Genomic DNA, 17199 nt, shown 5'->3' with positions numbered 1-17199 from the left:
GTAACATAAATGAGAGCCAGTGTTGACAAATTAATTTTTGTGGTGTCCACATCTCCTGTGTCCTGTTTCTGTTTCGCTGGTAATATTTATATAGTAGTCTCGATGATATGATCACGCCTGATACAAAGTTCAGGATATTAATTTTCGAAAGTTCCTACCCAAGTCAATTAGCTTACAACGTGCTAAATTTCAGATGTTGCAAAATAAGGCAGGTTGCCAAGTCACTTTCACGGAAAGCTTCTTTAAGCTGAGTTTATTTTCTTCTTCTTTCTTGGTACTTTGTGTGCTCTGCCATTTTCCCAAAAAGTAATATTCTTTTAGCAAACAAGGATGATGCTAGGTAGGGTCTGAAATTAGTGGTTAATCACCGAGGACTTCTTTCATACACACATTTAATTTTTACCCATAAGCTCATTGCAGGCTGCTGAAAGTGTAAGGACATTTGATTTTCAAATCATCCTAGTCACTTGCAAGGTCTCTGCTCTTTTAGGTCGAGCTCATCTCGCACACCATCACATTCACGGTCACGAAGCTACTCCCGCAGTCCCAGCTTGAACAGCGTCTCTTCAGCTTCAAGTTCACCCAGCCACCGGAGAATCCAGGCTTCATCAGCTGGTGGTGCCAGCATGCTCCCTTCTAGGAATCCATCGCCACCAAAGAAAGGTGACTTTACCTTGCAAACATTTGTATGCTGAACCCATAAGAAAACAGTCTTGAATAATGCAGAATGAGGATGCATGGGAGCCCCTGAAAATTTTCACAGGCGAGATTGAAACTGTGTATGCTTAAAGGGGTCCTGAATAGCTTTTTATCACGATTAATAAATGTATTTAACAATAAAATTGACTATCTCAGAAAAAAATTTGGAGCATGCTTAAGCTTTGCCTTTAAGAGTGGAACGCGATAAATTTCAAAGATGCCTATTGCTTGTCACGCCTCCCGGCAACTGCAGCTGTCTTGCAGTTGCGCGGAGACGAGCGCTATGGTGGTGTTGCAAGGAACCAAGCAGGCCGTGCCACTTGGAAAAGGGGTTTGTGTTTGAGTTTCAGTGTAACAGAATTATCTTTTCCAGTATATTCAAATTAACTCTTTCATTACCACGCCTATTCAAATCGACCACCGGTGATGGATGCATTAGATCGCTGATTTCAGCTTGTTGGAGCCATTTCTTATCCACTTAAGGCCATCCAGTAGTAGTACAGGCACTGAACTTTCAGAATCAGTTTAAATTTTCGCACTCCGGCGATGTTGTGATTTTTGACAGACATTTTTGCAAACTAATGTGCGTATATTGTAGCGAAAAAAGTCGTGGCTGTCACCTTCTGCCGCACTCAAGAAAAAAGCATGACGCTCACGATTACGCTGTACTAGCATCCAAATTTTTTAATAAAATGACTCCCAGCAAGTCAATAATTAAATTATATCACCAGCTTTGCCATCCGACAGTGCTGAGCGGTGATAATTAAACGAAAATGACGCCAGCTGTTCACTGGTAAGCATTGGTTTGGAGTCCGAGTCACTTTATTCCACCAAAGTGTATTTCTGAAGGTACGCTGCATGTCCAACATGTGGACCTGGCATTTTCCACTAGTTTCCAAGAGTTCTGGTTTCGTTTCTCTTGTAAAATCTATGCAAGGGGCTTTGACGGTGTCACTGCAGTTATCGATAGTCACTCCCATGGCGGCATCCCGCACAGCTGTGTTGTGAGAAAAGCGTCGTGCTCGAAACTATGCTACACCCGCACTTCAGTTTAGTGATGAGGACTCGAATTATGATTCCGAAGATGACAGCAAAGCAGATTCAAGATCTGATGGCGACAATGTTTTGAGTCAGCTTGGGACATCCGCAGCTGTTCAACGGCGAGTTTCCTTTACAGGCTTGAGCGGTCTCCTTCCTTGTGCGCTCTTATCTGCCAATCTTTTTGCACGACCTGAGAGTTCTACTGATTATCTTCAGGGTGCATACTTCGCTTCATTATGATGTGCTGCCATCGGCAGCAAAGAAACTTCTGTTTACGCCTGTAGCACATAGCGGTTCAGCACTACAGGTCAGCGCAAGACAGTTTACAACAGCGTGGAATTCCTTTCTACTCTTCTTCTCTACAGAGGTGATAAAGACAATGTGCAAAAATGCAAACAGATATGCTTGGATACATAATCTTGTAATTGCCCAGCTACTATGTGGGCGCTCGGTCCTGGAAGAAGTGCATGACTCTAGACAAACTGGTGAAGTACGTTCCTTGGACTTCTCATTGGACCATCCTTATCAGACCATCCTCAGTAGATGCCAAAAAGGCGGAACTGCAAAATGTGTTACGAGGATCACAAAGTTGAACAAAAACCATATGTTTTGTGAAAAAAAGTGCGGAGTGCACATATGCTTCACGAAATCCAGGAACTGCTTTACCGCCTGGCATGAGAAATGAACTGGTCCGTTTCTTTTTTATATCGGAAAAACGGCGGTTTACTGAGCATTTATATTTTTAAACATTATTGCGGAGTTGTTTATCTTTGAAAGGTATATTCTGAATTTCCTTTGATATTATTGTTTTTATCAACTGGTAGCAAAAATGACGCTTTCTAGAATTTTTATGTTTTACCTAATAAACTTTTTTGTGTGGCAACGCATGTTTTTGGAAAGAGTATTTCATAATGCATATTATGCTATGTTGAAATGTGTGCTGGAATATTACTTGTAGTGGTAAAAAATTTTTTTCAGAGACCGATAAAAAACGACCATTTTCTTGCTGTAACGAAAGAGTTAAACCTCGATGCTATCATGTCTGTAGGTTGTGTTTTGGTCATACTTTACGATTTTTCTGACGTGTTTTACTTTGAGGAGTTCAATTAGTTCAGTAACGCACCTGCGCCACGCAGAGAGCCTGCGTGGTTATGGTTTGGAATGATGTTTTGCCAAGCGACGTCCAGCGTCGACATTGCATTTTTTGCGGCAGGAGACCCTTCGTGCAATTCTATTAATACTTTCCTCGTAAAGTACTTCAATGTGTTCAGTTGAAGCAAAGTTGTTGGCAATCAAAGATCACCTTTGATCCCCTTTGTGGTGCTCCCAGTCCTTAATGCCTTTTCTGTGAAAGCTACAGTGGAGCAGCACGGTGGTGCCCACAACACTCCACTTACTAAATGTCACTGTGGCACGCACTTCAAATTTTATTCTGGATGTTCACATCGATGCCACTACTTCTAATTGTGCCACCTATGAAGTGTAAAACTCGGAGGCTATCCCTCAGTTCACTGTTAAACGCTGTCTCATCCCTTTGCTGGGCTACAGTGTACTAGACAGCTACGTGTGGCTATACTCGCAGCAAGTGCCATGACTAGCACATTTCCTTTTGCACTTATCTTGCTCGTGCGAGTACATAGGAAGCAGCACGCACATCGGCTTAGCAATAGGTGCTGCACTCTGAAGTTGTGTTTAAAGGATTCCAAACTTAATGAGTCGGGATGAGCGAATAGTGATTTTTAAGACCTAATCAAATACGAGCCGAATAGTGCCACAAGTGAATCGAATCGAATACTTTTCACATAATGAGCAGCTGTTATCACACTAATGTAACACAATGTTCACATCCCAGTATTCATAAAGTTAACAAGTTTCTGTCATTACATAGCACATTATGAAGGGTTGTTTCTTCAAAACATAAATTAAGCTTGAGAAGCAAACAAGTAGTTTCTTTGCATCCATAGGGAAACTCTTCAGAGAGTGTGAATGGTCGCTGTAAGGGAAAAGAAAAGGAAAGGTTTGGAGAGGAGAAAAGGAAGAAGTGACAATAAACAAGGGTGGCTACCTTGTCATACTGACGTATCTCAGTTTTATTACAAATTTGGTGCAGTCAAGAACAGGCTTCGAACCTGTGTTGTGCACCTCATCCGCTTCGTTTCACTGAGGACCGTGTGCTTGGACATTTTTGAAATCATGATGGACTGCAACAGGCACGCGAGCGTGGCAAGCCTTTTCCACGGAGGACGGTTCGCTGTTGCGAGTGAGCACTGATCCCTTGTTCAAAACGCTGACGAACGGCCTTTTGCTATTGGTGGCACAACGTAACCATGTACGACCAGCATGAGTGAACAAGGCCGAACATGTGAGAGTGCGCAAGACAATTTTCATTGTATAATGGAACTCGAGCAGAGAAACAGTGAACACCAGCAACAAATACTAGAGCTCATGATGAAAAACGTCCTCCAGCATTCTCGGAAGCCATCGGTGGAACCAGTAAAACCGGATGATTATCGTACAAACACTCAAGCTTGGCTGAGTTTCTATGAGTACACGTGCGACCAAAATAGTTGGCGACAAGACCTTGACAAGGTTATGAATATGTGCTTGTACCTACGAGGCATAGCGAAAAGCTGGCATGACTTGAGAATCACCCAAAGAGCGCACCGGCCGTGGGCCGAGTGCAAAGACGTTTTTTTAACGTCTTTCTACGAGAATAAGCTCCAGAGCTGAAACAGCGCTATAGCCTTCGAATATAATTCCGGCACTCTGGTAGAATACTTTTTTGAGAAGAGAAGGCTGCTACATGTTGCTGACTCCACGTTATCAGACTCGTCGCTCATACCTAGGATGCTAGAATTGCTGAAGACCATACAGCACAATGTCCAACTACGAACGCCGCATACTATTGATGACTTGCTTACAAATATTAAATATTTATGCACTCTGCAGCATCAAGAGAATGCTTCTAACGGCTACAGTACTTCATCGAATGAAGATCACACACCGCGATGTAAAAACGTGACCAAGTTGACATTGGGAGGTCACCCACTCTCATTTCAAGAGCCCATCTTCCTTACCAGTCATGCCAAGCTTGTATATATTTTTGTGCAAGCAAGTGGGAGGGATGTCAAGGCTTTAGTAGATAGTGGAGCTTCGATAACAGTTGTAAACAAGAGCGAAATTCCGGACCTAAGCATTGTGGAAGATTGTCCTGTGAAGGTGTATGGTTACGACGGCAAGAAACAGACGTATAATGACTGGTGGGCAGAAGTGTTGATCGCGTGCAAAGGAAAAAAACACCATAACTAAGGCTGTCATGCTCGATGGAGTAAAATATCAGTTGCTCTTGTCTCGCCCAGTCATGCAACAGCTACACTTAGCCTTTACTGGGATGGGAAAGTCACTACTTGAGATGACCGCCAAATGTCTTCGGTTTCACTTACTGAACATCAACGGAAGCCCACTACAGCGGTGGACGTTATCAAGTATTCAGAGCTGAAATGCGTTTGGGGCTCTCCGAAGGCCACATCAAAGTTTGAAGTACTGTTTGAACTTCGCGACAAGACTAGTGAAACGCAAGACCTACAATATGTCGCGAGAGAAGAAACGTTGGTTGAAGGAAGAAATACAGAAGATGCTCAACACCGGTGTAATCCGCCCATAAACCTCTGCCTTCGCTTCTCCGATCACCATTGCTCCTAAAGGAGATGGCACATTTCGTCTCTGGACTGATTACAGGCAGGTCAACAAACAGAATGACGTATTTCCCTTTCCAATGCTACTTATCAACGAAATCATCAATGAAACAGGGGGCCGTAAGATCTTTTCTCACTTGGACCTTTACAAAGGCTTCTGGCAAGTGCCACTGTCAGAGGAGACGACTAAAAAGTTTTCCGCCTTCGTGACACCATTCAACATATATGAGTATAACAGACAACCTTTTGGCTGGAAGAACTCACCCGCAAGGTTTCAGAAGATGATGAACAATGTTCTGAAGCCATATATCGCAATTTTTTTCAATGTTCACATTGATGACATCATTGTGTATTCTAGGTCTGAGCAGGAGCACACTGAACACATGGCGAAGGTCTTACACACACTCAGCATTGCCGATCTGAAGATAAATGAAAAAAAGAGTGATTGCTTTTAGCCCAAGGTCCTTCTCAGCAGAGTGTTCAATGGTACTACAGCCAAATCTCGATATTGGTGCGGGATAGTATTTCCAATGACGAAGAGCCGAGCAGCAAGACGACGACAACGACGATTGGAAGCTAGCGCGGGCTGTTGCCTCATAGCCAACTGCGGCGTATTGCCTTGTAAATATACTTCTAAATAGCTTTTCGTCGGTGTCTTCCTACGTAACATACCTGGTGGAGGTGGACATTCCCTGTACCTCGTCACGTAGCTTCGCAGTGGACGGTACGTCGAGCCTTCCTTCATGGCTCCCGGCGACGACAACTCGACTCCGCCGGCTCTGACACCTGCTGCCACTTCGACGACCTACATCACTCTCCCCGCTACCTGTGATCCTGGCGTATTCTCGGCAAAAGATGGGGAAGAAGTCGAGGACTGGATCAGCCTGTACAAACACGTCAGCCGCAATAACCGGTGGGACCCTACCATCATGCTCGCCAACGTAGTCTTTTATCTCGGTGGCACACCTGGAGTTTGGTATCGGACGGACGCACGAAGATGAGCTCACCAGTTGGGATTCGCTTAAGCAAAAGCTCCGAGACTTGTTCGGCAACCCCTATGGTCACCAACTTGCCACGCAGAAGGCGCTTTCCGGCCGTGTGCAGACGTCAACGGAGCCCTATGTCACGTACATTCAGGATGTCTTGGCTCTGTGCCGCAAAGTTGACGCACACATGACCGAGTCCGACAAGGTCTCCCAATCCTCAAAGGCATTGCCGATGACGCCTTCAACTTGCTCGTATTTAACAACGTGGCGACGGTGGATGCAGTTATAAAAGAGTGCCGCCGCCTGGAACTCGCTAAAAGCCGACGTATCGACCAACAGTTTGCCCGTCTGCCCAACACCCCAGCGACATCTTCCTGTGCCGACGCTCCTCGTCCCAACAACACTGGCGATGTTACCAGGATTGCTCGGCGTGAGATCGAGGCCGCCTATCCAGCTGCCTTCGACTCCAGCGCCTCCAATGCACCTGCAGTCACTGTTTCCCTGATCCAGGCAGTTGTCTGCCAGGAGTTCGCCAACATGGGTATTTGCACCATCTGCTCGGCCCATCGCCCTGATACCCACCCGGCTTCTTCGATTCCACCCCGTCCCGCACCTTCTTACCCACCACGTTTCCGCAACCCCTCTGTATGGCGCACTGCAGACGACAAGCCAATTTGTTTTCACTGCCATCGAATTGGGCACATTTCTCGGCACTGTCGCAGTCGCTGGAGTTCTCCGAACCAGTCTACATATACTGCCTACTCTCACCACCCAGGTGGCCTTTCTCGTCCCTATGCTGCCCGCTCAGATAATGCTGCCACCAATTCTCCTGCGCCGAACCGCCCCTATTCTCGTTCGCCTTCGCCCCAACGACGACAATCGCACACCCCCCAGCCCCGACGCTCCTATCCGCCGACTCCCTTCGGACGCCGCTCCCAGCCAGAAAACTAGACGATGCAGCGCCTCGTGGTGACGCTGCATTGCTCCCTACGCTGCCAAATCCTCTCCTGACATTGCCCACTCATCTGAACCTTCTTGACGTGCAAGTCGACGGTGTTCCTATATCTGCTCTCATAGACACTGGGGTGCATTTGTCGGTAATGAGCGCTGACCTTCGTAACCGGCTGAGGAAAATAATCACGCCTGCCACGACGCCTGTTGTCCGTGTCGCCGATGGCGGAACAGCCCCTGTAATTGGTAGGTGTGCCGCCCGCGTCTCCTTCGCCGATCACTCCACTACCGTGCTATTCACAGTCATCGCTCACTGTCCTCATGACATCATCCTCGGCTTACACTTCCTCTCCGCACATTCTGCTCTCATCGATTGCTCCGCAAGTACTCTCCGCCTCGACCTGCCTGTTCTGGATCCCACTGAACAACACCTTACTCGCCTCAGTTCCGTCGACTTCGTTCGCTTGCCACCTTCGGCACTGACTTACGTTGACTTCGTGTCATCCCCACCAGTCCCCGACGGTCACTACATCGTGGCTCCTATGCAAGATGTCCTCCTTACACACGGGAACACAGTACCTCATACAGTTTTATCTATTATGCCGAATTGCGTCTGCCTGCCAGTGGTCAATTTTGGCTTGACGACACAAGTGCTGCCACGCGGGATGTCTCTGGCCCAACTTTGCTCATTCGAGGATCACTCTGTAGCATCGATTTCAGTAGACAACAATTCAGCCGTTCCTCCTCTACCATCGCAGTGGGCAACTTGTACCATCGCCAACTTACAGAAAATGATTGCACCCGACATGCCGTCCGAGCACGCTCGTGCGCTCTACCGCGTTCTGATTTCCTACCAAGATATTTTTTACTTTTAACGATCGTCCTTTGGCCCAAACAACAGCTGTTGAACATCGCATTAATACCGGCGATGCCCCTCCTATTCATCGCCTCCCGTATCGAGTATCACCGGCTGAGCGTCAAGTTATTCACACTGAAGTTCGCAAAATGCTTGCCAAGAACATTATTGAACCGTCATGTAGTCCATGGGCGTCACCTGTTGTGCTGGTAAAAAAGAAGGATGGCTCATGGCGCTTTTGCGTGGGTCATCGGCACCTTAACAGGGTTACCAAAAAGGACGTTTATCCCCTATTCCCTACCTCGGATTGATGACGCCCTTGACTGCCTCCACGATGCTCGCTATTTCTCCTCTATTGACCTTCGCTCCGGCTATTGGCAGATTGCCGTGGACGATCTCGACCGCGAGAAGACTGCCTTTGTAACACCCGACGGTCTTTATCAATTCAAAGTGATGCCGTTCGGTCTATGTAACGCTCCTGCCACTTTTGAACGCATGATGGACTCCCTTCTTCACGGTTTCAAATGGTCCACGTGCCTGTGCTACTTGGACGCCGTTACAGTATTCTCCCCAACATTCGCTACGCACCTCGAGCGCCTCTCAGCAGTCCTGGACGTTTTTCGGCGAGCCGGTGTGCAACTCAACGCATCGAAGTGCCAATTCAGCCGTTGCCAGATTACTGTCCTTGGACATCTCGTTGACCGAACGGAGTGCAACCGGACCCAGGCAAGATCCATGCTGTTACTCACTTCCCTGTTCCAAAGTGTGTCAAGGATGTGCACAGCTTCATCGGCCTTTGCTCGTACTTCCCCCGTTTCGTGAAAAATTTCGCGACCATAGCACGACCACTAACCGAGCTTTTGAAAAAAGACGCCCCTTTCCAGTGGGGCGATAACGAGGCCTCTGCATTCTCGCTTCTAATCGACCTTCTCACAACGCCTCCCATTCTGGCCCATTTCGATCCTTCTGTGCCTACCGAAGTCCATACTGATGCCAGCGGTCACGGAATTGGCGCAGTACAGGCACAACGCCAGCGTGGCCACGACCGTGTTATCGCTTATGCCAGCAGGCTCCTCTCGCCCGCGGAGCGCAACTATTCCATCACTGAGCGTGAGTGTCTGGCCCTAGTTTGGGCGGTTGCGAAGTTCCGCCCATACTTATATGGCCGACCCTTTTCCGTTGTTACAGACCATCACGCGCTTTGCTGGTTATGCTCATTGAAAGACCCTACAGGAAGACTTGGTCGCTGGGCCTTACGCCTCCAAGAATATTCGTTCTCTGTCACCTACAAATCTGGCCGACTACACAAAGACGCTGACTGCCTGTCTCGCTACCCGGTAGACGAGCCTGACGACGCCGACAGTAGTACTGCCGACGGCATTTTCTCTGTGTCTGCCTTCGCTAACATCGCCGATGAGCAGTACCGAGACCTGTCGCTGCGAGTACTCATCGAGCGTCTGCGCTCTACACCTACCGACGCATCCGTTCGCCGATATGTCCTCCAGGGCGGCATTCTGTACTGAAGGAACTTCCTCCCTGATGGCCCTGATCTTCTTCTTGTCGTGCCAAAACATCTACGACAGACTGTGCTCTTTGAGATGCATGATGCGCCTACTGCAGGACATCTTGGGGTAACCCGCACGTACGAGCGCGTCTGCCGCCGCTTCTATTGTCCTGGTCTCACTTGCTCCGTCCGACGCTATGTTGCTGCCTGTGATCCCTGCCAGCGTCGGGAAAACACCTCAGGTGCTACCTTCCGGTTGTCTCCAGCCGATCACCGTCCCTGTGGAACCGTTTTTTCGTGTTGGATTAGACCTCCTCGGTCCCTTTCCCACGTCATCCTCTGGGAACAAATGGGTAGCCGTCGCAACTGATTACGCCACCCGATACGCTATCACGCGGGCTCTCCCTACCAGTTGCACCACTGACGTCGCGGACTTTCTCTTGCGTGACATTATCTTAGTCATGGCGCCCCGCGACAGCTGCTTACTGACCGTGGTCGTAACTTCCTCTCGAAAGTTATCGCCGACATTGTGCGTTCCTGCTCTATTCAACACAAGCTGACTACCTCATACTATCCTCAAACCAATGGCCTGACAGAGCGATTAAACCGTACTCTTACCCACGTGCTGTCCAAGTACGTTTCGAAGGATCACCACAACTGGGACGTTGCCCTTCCTTACGTCACATTTGCTTATAATTCTTTCCGGCACGACACCGCCGGATTTTCTCCATTTTATCTACTCTACAGTCGCGAACCGACCTTGCCCCTTGACACAGTACTTCCTCCTGCTGCGACCTCAACAACCGAGTATGCACGCCGACCATGCACGCCAGCCTGCCCGTGCTCGACTGACAGACTCGCAAACCACGCAGCAGCGTACAACGCCCTCCACCGTGACGTACAGTTTTCACCTGGTGCGCTCGTGCTCCTGTGGTCGCCCTCTCGTCGCATCGGACTTTCAGAAAAGCTCCTTTCGCGATACACAGGGCCCTACCATGTGCTGCACCAGGTGACGCTTGTGACGTACGAAATTGCTCCTGTGAGCTCAACCTCGTCATCTACTCTGGCATCTAGTGATGTCGTGCACGTCAGTAGGCTCAAGACCTACTACACTGCTTCAGAGTCCGGCCTTTAGTCGCTCCGGGACGGCGCTTTTGCCGCCGGGGGTAGTGCTACGGGATAGTATTTCCAATGCCGAAGAGCCGAGCAGTAAGAGCCGAGCCGAGCCGAGCAGCCTACGTAACAATATCACGAATCACGTGGGACTGCCGAAAATCATTCGTTATTTTGAAATATTGTAATGAAAAACTTGCGGTTATAAGCCACTGGACAAACCTAGGAATGAAAATGACGTACATACTTTGGCAGAAGACGTGTGTGCAAACAAGAATACTCTCAAATAAAAATGTTTCACTCGCTTCAAAGCTGCTTTATTTGAAGAAATCGGTGATATTCTTCAGGTGCGTGCAGCACATGACTGATTAGAAATGCGTCTACATCTTCCTCTTTGCGCAATACCTCATCGAGTCCGTCATTGCACTGAGCAATGAAAGTGTGGACTTTGTTCATGTGCACTAAAACATCGATGTTCGACACGATCTCATCTTCTCTGTTCAGTGGCCCACAGTCGCCTTCCTTCGGGTCGTCATCATCACTGGAGATGTCGCGAATGCATTTAACAATCTCATCGGTTGTCAGGTCCGCTGCCATTAGGGCTACGCTGTCGCTCTCCACGTAGTCGTCGAAGGAAGAGACGGCGGGCAGCAGTTCAGCACTGTCGGTCTACAGGTCTTCTGGGTTGTTGTCAGTCACCTCCAGGTCATCTTCAAGCTGCACAGGCGCTTTGACAAGCCCTGCTTTTCGCCAGCTCAGTTGATAATGGTGGACGCCTTCAAGTTCCACCAAGCTTCTGTGAGCATTTCCGCTGCCTGACGAATATGGATTACAATCGGCTGTTTTAGGTGGAGGTTGATAAAGAATCGCTGCACAAGGCGCTTACGAAATTCTGCTTTCACACTTTCTATAATGCCCTGGTCTAGGGGTTGCAATGAGGATGTGTTGTTTGGCAACAGAAACTCCAAGCGAACGTGTGTCAAGCGAGCATTCACAATGTGGGGAGAGCAGTTGTCGACAACCAGTAGAATTCTTCGGTCATCCCTCCTGATTTGGTCACCGAGTTTGATTAGCCACTTGAAAAAGAGTTCTCTGGGCATCTAGGCTCATTTGTTGGCGTAGTAGTTGTACGGTAACGACATCATGTTTTTAGACTGCCATCAAGTTTGACACTCGGTATGCTAATTTTCACATTCAAGCCTAGACACAAAGATGAACCCTGGGCCCACCATGTGACATAGGTGATTATGTAGCACGCTAGCCTAGAAGCCCGCCAGAGCTGATAGCAGCCGTGCTACGGCCTTCTCTGGGTGATATTCCCTCGCAATAAGCAATGTAAATTTGGGGGAGGAGGCCTGTGTATAGGGTCCCACCTATGAATGCGAAAATATCTTACTGAGTGTCAAATTTGAGGATGAATAAGTAGACCTTCATGGATACATTCCAGTTACCTACGTTTTCCCGACACCAACTTTTGCAATCGAGAACTCAAAAAATGACCCAAGTGTTACACTCAATTTTTACCATTCCATATGTTCCTGAAAAACACAATTTTTCGGCATCAACTGCGATCGTATGCTACGTCTTCCGGCAGCTAGGTCTCATGTAAACAAGCAAATATGCGAGGCGCGCACGATTGAGAACAATATATAGCTGCCCACCGTGGCAGCTTCACCGCAATAACCGCAATACGTGAAAACGCCAGCGCGCACTCAGTTTCTCGTTTTGGTACCAGCAAATCTTCTCTGGGGTTGAGTCGTCGCACGCAGCACTCACAGCTATCACTGCCAATCCTATTTCAATAAGCATCTTCGCATATATGTTTCATAGCGCGTGGTGCCGACAAAACACGCTGCAGTTTCCTGCTGCAGACTGCGATCGTATACGTTTTCCGGCCACTGGATCCCATGTGAACAAGAAAAGACACCAGGCGCGCACGATCGAGAACAATATATAGCTGCCTGTCTCTTGTGAAAACAGCTGCACGCATGGTTTCTTATTCCGGTACCAGCAACTCTCTGCCGGGATCGTCGCATGCCGCATTCACAGTTATCGCTGCCCAACCTATTGCAATAAGCATCTTCACCTATCTGTTCTACAGCGCATGGTGTGTAGAGCCATTGGTAGCATACTGCACACTTTTAGTAAGCAATAATCCAAATGCTCCGTTGTTCCCTGCTGCAGGCGGCACAATGTGGGCATCTCGTTTCGCTTCGGCATCCAGCGTTGCCCACCAGCTTGATTTCATTTCGGTTTGCTGTCACCCTCTTAAACCACCACGCAATAGGAAAACAACAAAACCTGTCCCATGCTGCAACGATCCGCGCGACACTTTGCATTACGTAGATGTCAGCAGTAGTTAGTCTGTCAAATTTTTTTAGTTGCGTCAGATCGTACGTTTACAGTTAGTACATATTTTCTCGCATTTTTTTCTTAAACATTCGAACGAGGTTCTACTGTATATTCTGAAACGAAAGCGTTTTTGAAGACTCAAACAAACTGAAAGTCTTGAATTGATCACTCAAGTTTTTAATCAAAGCATATATACTGTCAAATAAAAAAAAAACATTCTCTTTGCCAGCTCTACTTCCTTGCAAAAGCTGTGTCTGCTGAAACACATAAGCCACCTATGAAAGCAAATATTTGGATAGCTGGCATTAGATTTATCAAAATTACTCGTACTTGAACATTAGAGGACTTTATATATAATATGGAGTTTGCAATTGCTTTAATTAATCTTGCTCCGAAATTCCATTTTACTGCTCCAAAACACATTTTTGGCTGCTGCAAAGGCTGCTCCGAAGTATCATGGGCCAGTAGCATCAGTGTATTGAGTAAACAGTGATGCAGGTGGCTGAGCTATTTTACCGTCCGCCAGCATGTAGCATTTGTCAACCACTTACTATAAGTGCTTCTTAAATGGGTACATGCATTTGACATAGTACATATCTTTGTGTTTGTGTATGTATGTATGTTTGTAAAGATATTGGGCCAGCAGGTCCTAAATGATTTGTGGGAGAGAGTCTGGCGCGAGGTCGAAGCAACATTTCCTCAGGTTCTAGCTGCCACATTTACAAATATATAATGTCAAGCTTCTGTTGTCTTTGCACAGCCACACAGAGAGGCCATTTTCAAGGAATGTTGTAGTTGTTCCTGTTTCTCGAATACGTTTTCAATATTTTCTTTAATTTTGAGAGAAAGAGAGAGGGACAAAAAATTCTGGAGAAACAGCACAGCAGGATTATACAGGGGGTTTAATTTGGCCTGTCTTTGTTTTTAGACAACTCTTTATGAAGCTTACTTTGAGTGGGACATCTTGTATGTCATTGCTAAATATTGATGAGTTTGTATATTTGCAGTGTCTGAGGGATCCAAAAAACGAATTGAGAAAGACTCGCTGTCCAAGAACACCCCCAAGATTCCGTTGCCACCTCCAGCATCTTTGGGAGTGGCTCAGAGTGGTGTGATGCCTGGCTACCGGGAGCCGCTGCCTCCGCCCTTGGATCTTGGTGCCTTTGAGGATGATTCAGCTCAGCGGCAGGCCCGCGAAGCTGCGCTACGGCAGCAGGGTATTTCCCAGAAGCCTCAGATAAAGCTTACCCTCATTAAAAAGGTAAGATATCATAAGAGCTCTTTTTATTACTTCCATTTAATTATCAAATATGTGATGGAAATTATGGAAGTTTCTAAATTGTGAATAAAATTTTGCCTTCAAGTCAGGACTGGAACAATTATGTTCTGCTGCACTTAAATTGTGCATACCGTATTTACACTATTGTAAGTCAACCTATCTTTCGAAATTTGCAATCTGAAGTGGGAGGGTCGACTCGCAATCGAAACCAAAATATGGCACCGCCAAAAAAGCGAGACCAACGAGATATCAGGGGAGCTACAGCGCAGTTACAATTTTATATTGCTCTATGGCTCTACCTGTAGCTTTTCACTATACCGCACATTTGTTCGCTTTTTGGAAGGGTTTTTCAACATTTTTGAGAGTTTTATAATGCGTACAACTCTGTTGTCGATAGTTGATGGAAGTGCCGCTGTTCCATTCATGGCAGCACCCTCAGAACGGCGGTGCTTGCGGTTAGTATTGATAGTTCATGGAAGAGCAGACAGCGCTGACGTGTTTCTCTTTCCCTGTAGCTCTTAGATTGATGCGTTCAACTTGAATACCAGCTACGTGCTACTTCCATGCTTCCTGAGAAAGTTATATTCTAGGGACCTTTGAAAGTGGGGCTTTCATTTAGGGCCTGAAACTTTTTACAAAAATTGCTGAAAGGCTGTATGTTTGCAGAAAATTGAAGCACAAATTATTGAATTCTGGGGTTTTACACGCCAAAATCACAATTTGATTATGAGGCACGTTATAGTGGAGGAGTCTGGATTAATTTTGACCACCAGGGGACCTTTAATGTGCCCTCAATGCAAGGGGCACGGATGTTTTTGCATTTCGCCCCCTTCGAAATGAAGCTGCCATGGCCGGGATTGACCCCGCAACCTCATGCTTAGCAGTGCAACACCATAGCCACTAAGCCGCCGTGGCGGTCAGTTTACAAATCCATAATTATGCTCCAAAAACAGATATCGCTGTTCTCTTAAAGGGCCCCTCACCAGGTCACTTAGCAAATTTCAGTTATACTTTGGAAGTTGTTTTGGGTTTTCTAGGTAGCGTTCTGCTGCAAAAAAATTTATAATTGGTTCATTAACAGCCAAGATCGAAATATTAGAGTGCTGCAAACCCATGATTTCAGGAGGCAAGCACCGCTGCCAATAGAGACACTCTCCCCACTTGCCCCCTCTAGCCTCCGCAAGCGAAATTGCTCTCCGGCGTTCTCCCATATCTGAGCTCGAGGATCACGTGACGTGTACGATACGGACCCCGCCTTCATTTTTTTTATTTTTTATTTTTTTTTTTCCTACTCGCTTTCTTGCAGTGCGACACACTTACGCTAACGGAGTCGCGTGCAAGCTGTTGCGATTGTCTTGCTTTGCACAACACAGGACTTTGCACGCTGTGCACAAGGACACCTGACTAGCGGTATAAGTCAGTGCTACACGAATACTGAGGCAGACACAAGGGGATCACAGAGCATGATCGTGCGCTGGAACACAATAGAAAATTACATAGTTTTGGCGACTGCACAACGTGGGAAAGAGCAAATGAAACGGAAGTACACCTCTCTTGCTGCGGTATAAAGTAAAACAAAAACGCGTAGGCATTCGGTTTGTGTGTTTTATTATCTCTCTAAACATTAATTGTCTATTGAACCAACAGATTACACAATTAACAGATGTTGCCTTGAATAATTCTCGAAGTCACGTGTCACTATGAGCAACGTCACAGCACAAACACACGTACGTAGGCGCACTAGCACATATACATCACCCTCTGGCTTGGAGCGTGGTGCCCGCGAGGAGATGGGCAAATGTCGTTTGGTTTGAAATTTGAGCTCTTTCCGCGGTGCGTAGCAAGGTAATGTTAGCAGACACGATCATTAGTGCGCATTATATGTATTGCGCTTGTCAGCTCAAAATGGCCAGACCTGGTGAGGAGCCCGTTAACTGCATCTGTTAGAGCATCTAAAGCGGACAAATTTGATATAGTAATTTACAGCTTACATGAATCTGTTACAATGTTTATGAATGTTTTGTGAAAGCCCTACTGACATAATAATAATATGTGCATTCCCTCTACTTTAGATATATTATTAGGTGCAGTTCAGAGTATTGTGATATAATTTTTCATTTCTGAGTTGCATAGTTGTACAAGTTAGCTTCATTTTTTGAAACTTAGCGATTTTGAACAATATTTATTTAAATATAATTATCTATGTCAAAATTTCGTATCCAACAGTCACTAAATTTTAAGTTGTCCTTTTAATTGCAACAAGCCTTATAAAATCACTGTAGTGATTGCCAAGAAAAATGATTTCTCCATTCCCCTAAACAGGAGCCCCCGGGCTAAAGCTGTCTCTTTACTCTTTCATTACCACTATAAATGTGCTCATTTTCAATGTTTTCATCTTTCAACAATTTATTTCACAACATAGTAGTTGCAAAGTATACTGCAATACATAAAATTATAGCTTGATCTCTAGTGTTTTGGATGGATGTGCGATAACAATAACTATTGCTCAGACAATTTTTGAGAATTCTTATGTGAAAGTTCAAAGAAGCATTTCAGGGAACACCAATCAAAGTAACGCTTTCTTTTTTATCAGTATAAGTACTGGGAGTTTTAAAAAATCTGTAATATATACAAGATATGCACCTAGTTCCTAGTTCCCAATTTTTCTAAGTTAGATCATGCAAAAAAAGATATGAAGATTTGCTGCCATCAATACTAGCCAT

General features: G+C 46.3%; 1 protein-coding gene across 19 annotated transcripts in view; it reads left to right on the top strand.

Moving 5' to 3' along the window:
* Window positions 1-17199, top strand: part of LOC135903005 (zinc finger CCCH domain-containing protein 18-like) — a 221885-nt gene that overhangs the window by 182379 nt on the left and 22307 nt on the right. For all 19 annotated transcript variants that reach the window (XM_065433352.1, XM_065433347.1, XM_065433357.2 and 16 more), the window contains 2 exons: window positions 491-663; window positions 14205-14458. In XM_065433352.1, the coding sequence (XP_065289424.1) occupies window positions 491-663; window positions 14205-14458 (427 nt within the window). The remainder of the gene's footprint in view (window positions 1-490; window positions 664-14204; window positions 14459-17199) is intronic.

The sequence above is a fragment of the Dermacentor albipictus genome, chromosome 1 (assembly GCF_038994185.2).
Source record: "Dermacentor albipictus isolate Rhodes 1998 colony chromosome 1, USDA_Dalb.pri_finalv2, whole genome shotgun sequence".
Lineage (NCBI taxonomy): Eukaryota > Metazoa > Arthropoda > Arachnida > Ixodida > Ixodidae > Dermacentor > Dermacentor albipictus.
The sequence above is the reverse complement of the archived record's forward strand: the minus strand, read 5'-3'. Positions and strand labels throughout refer to the sequence as shown.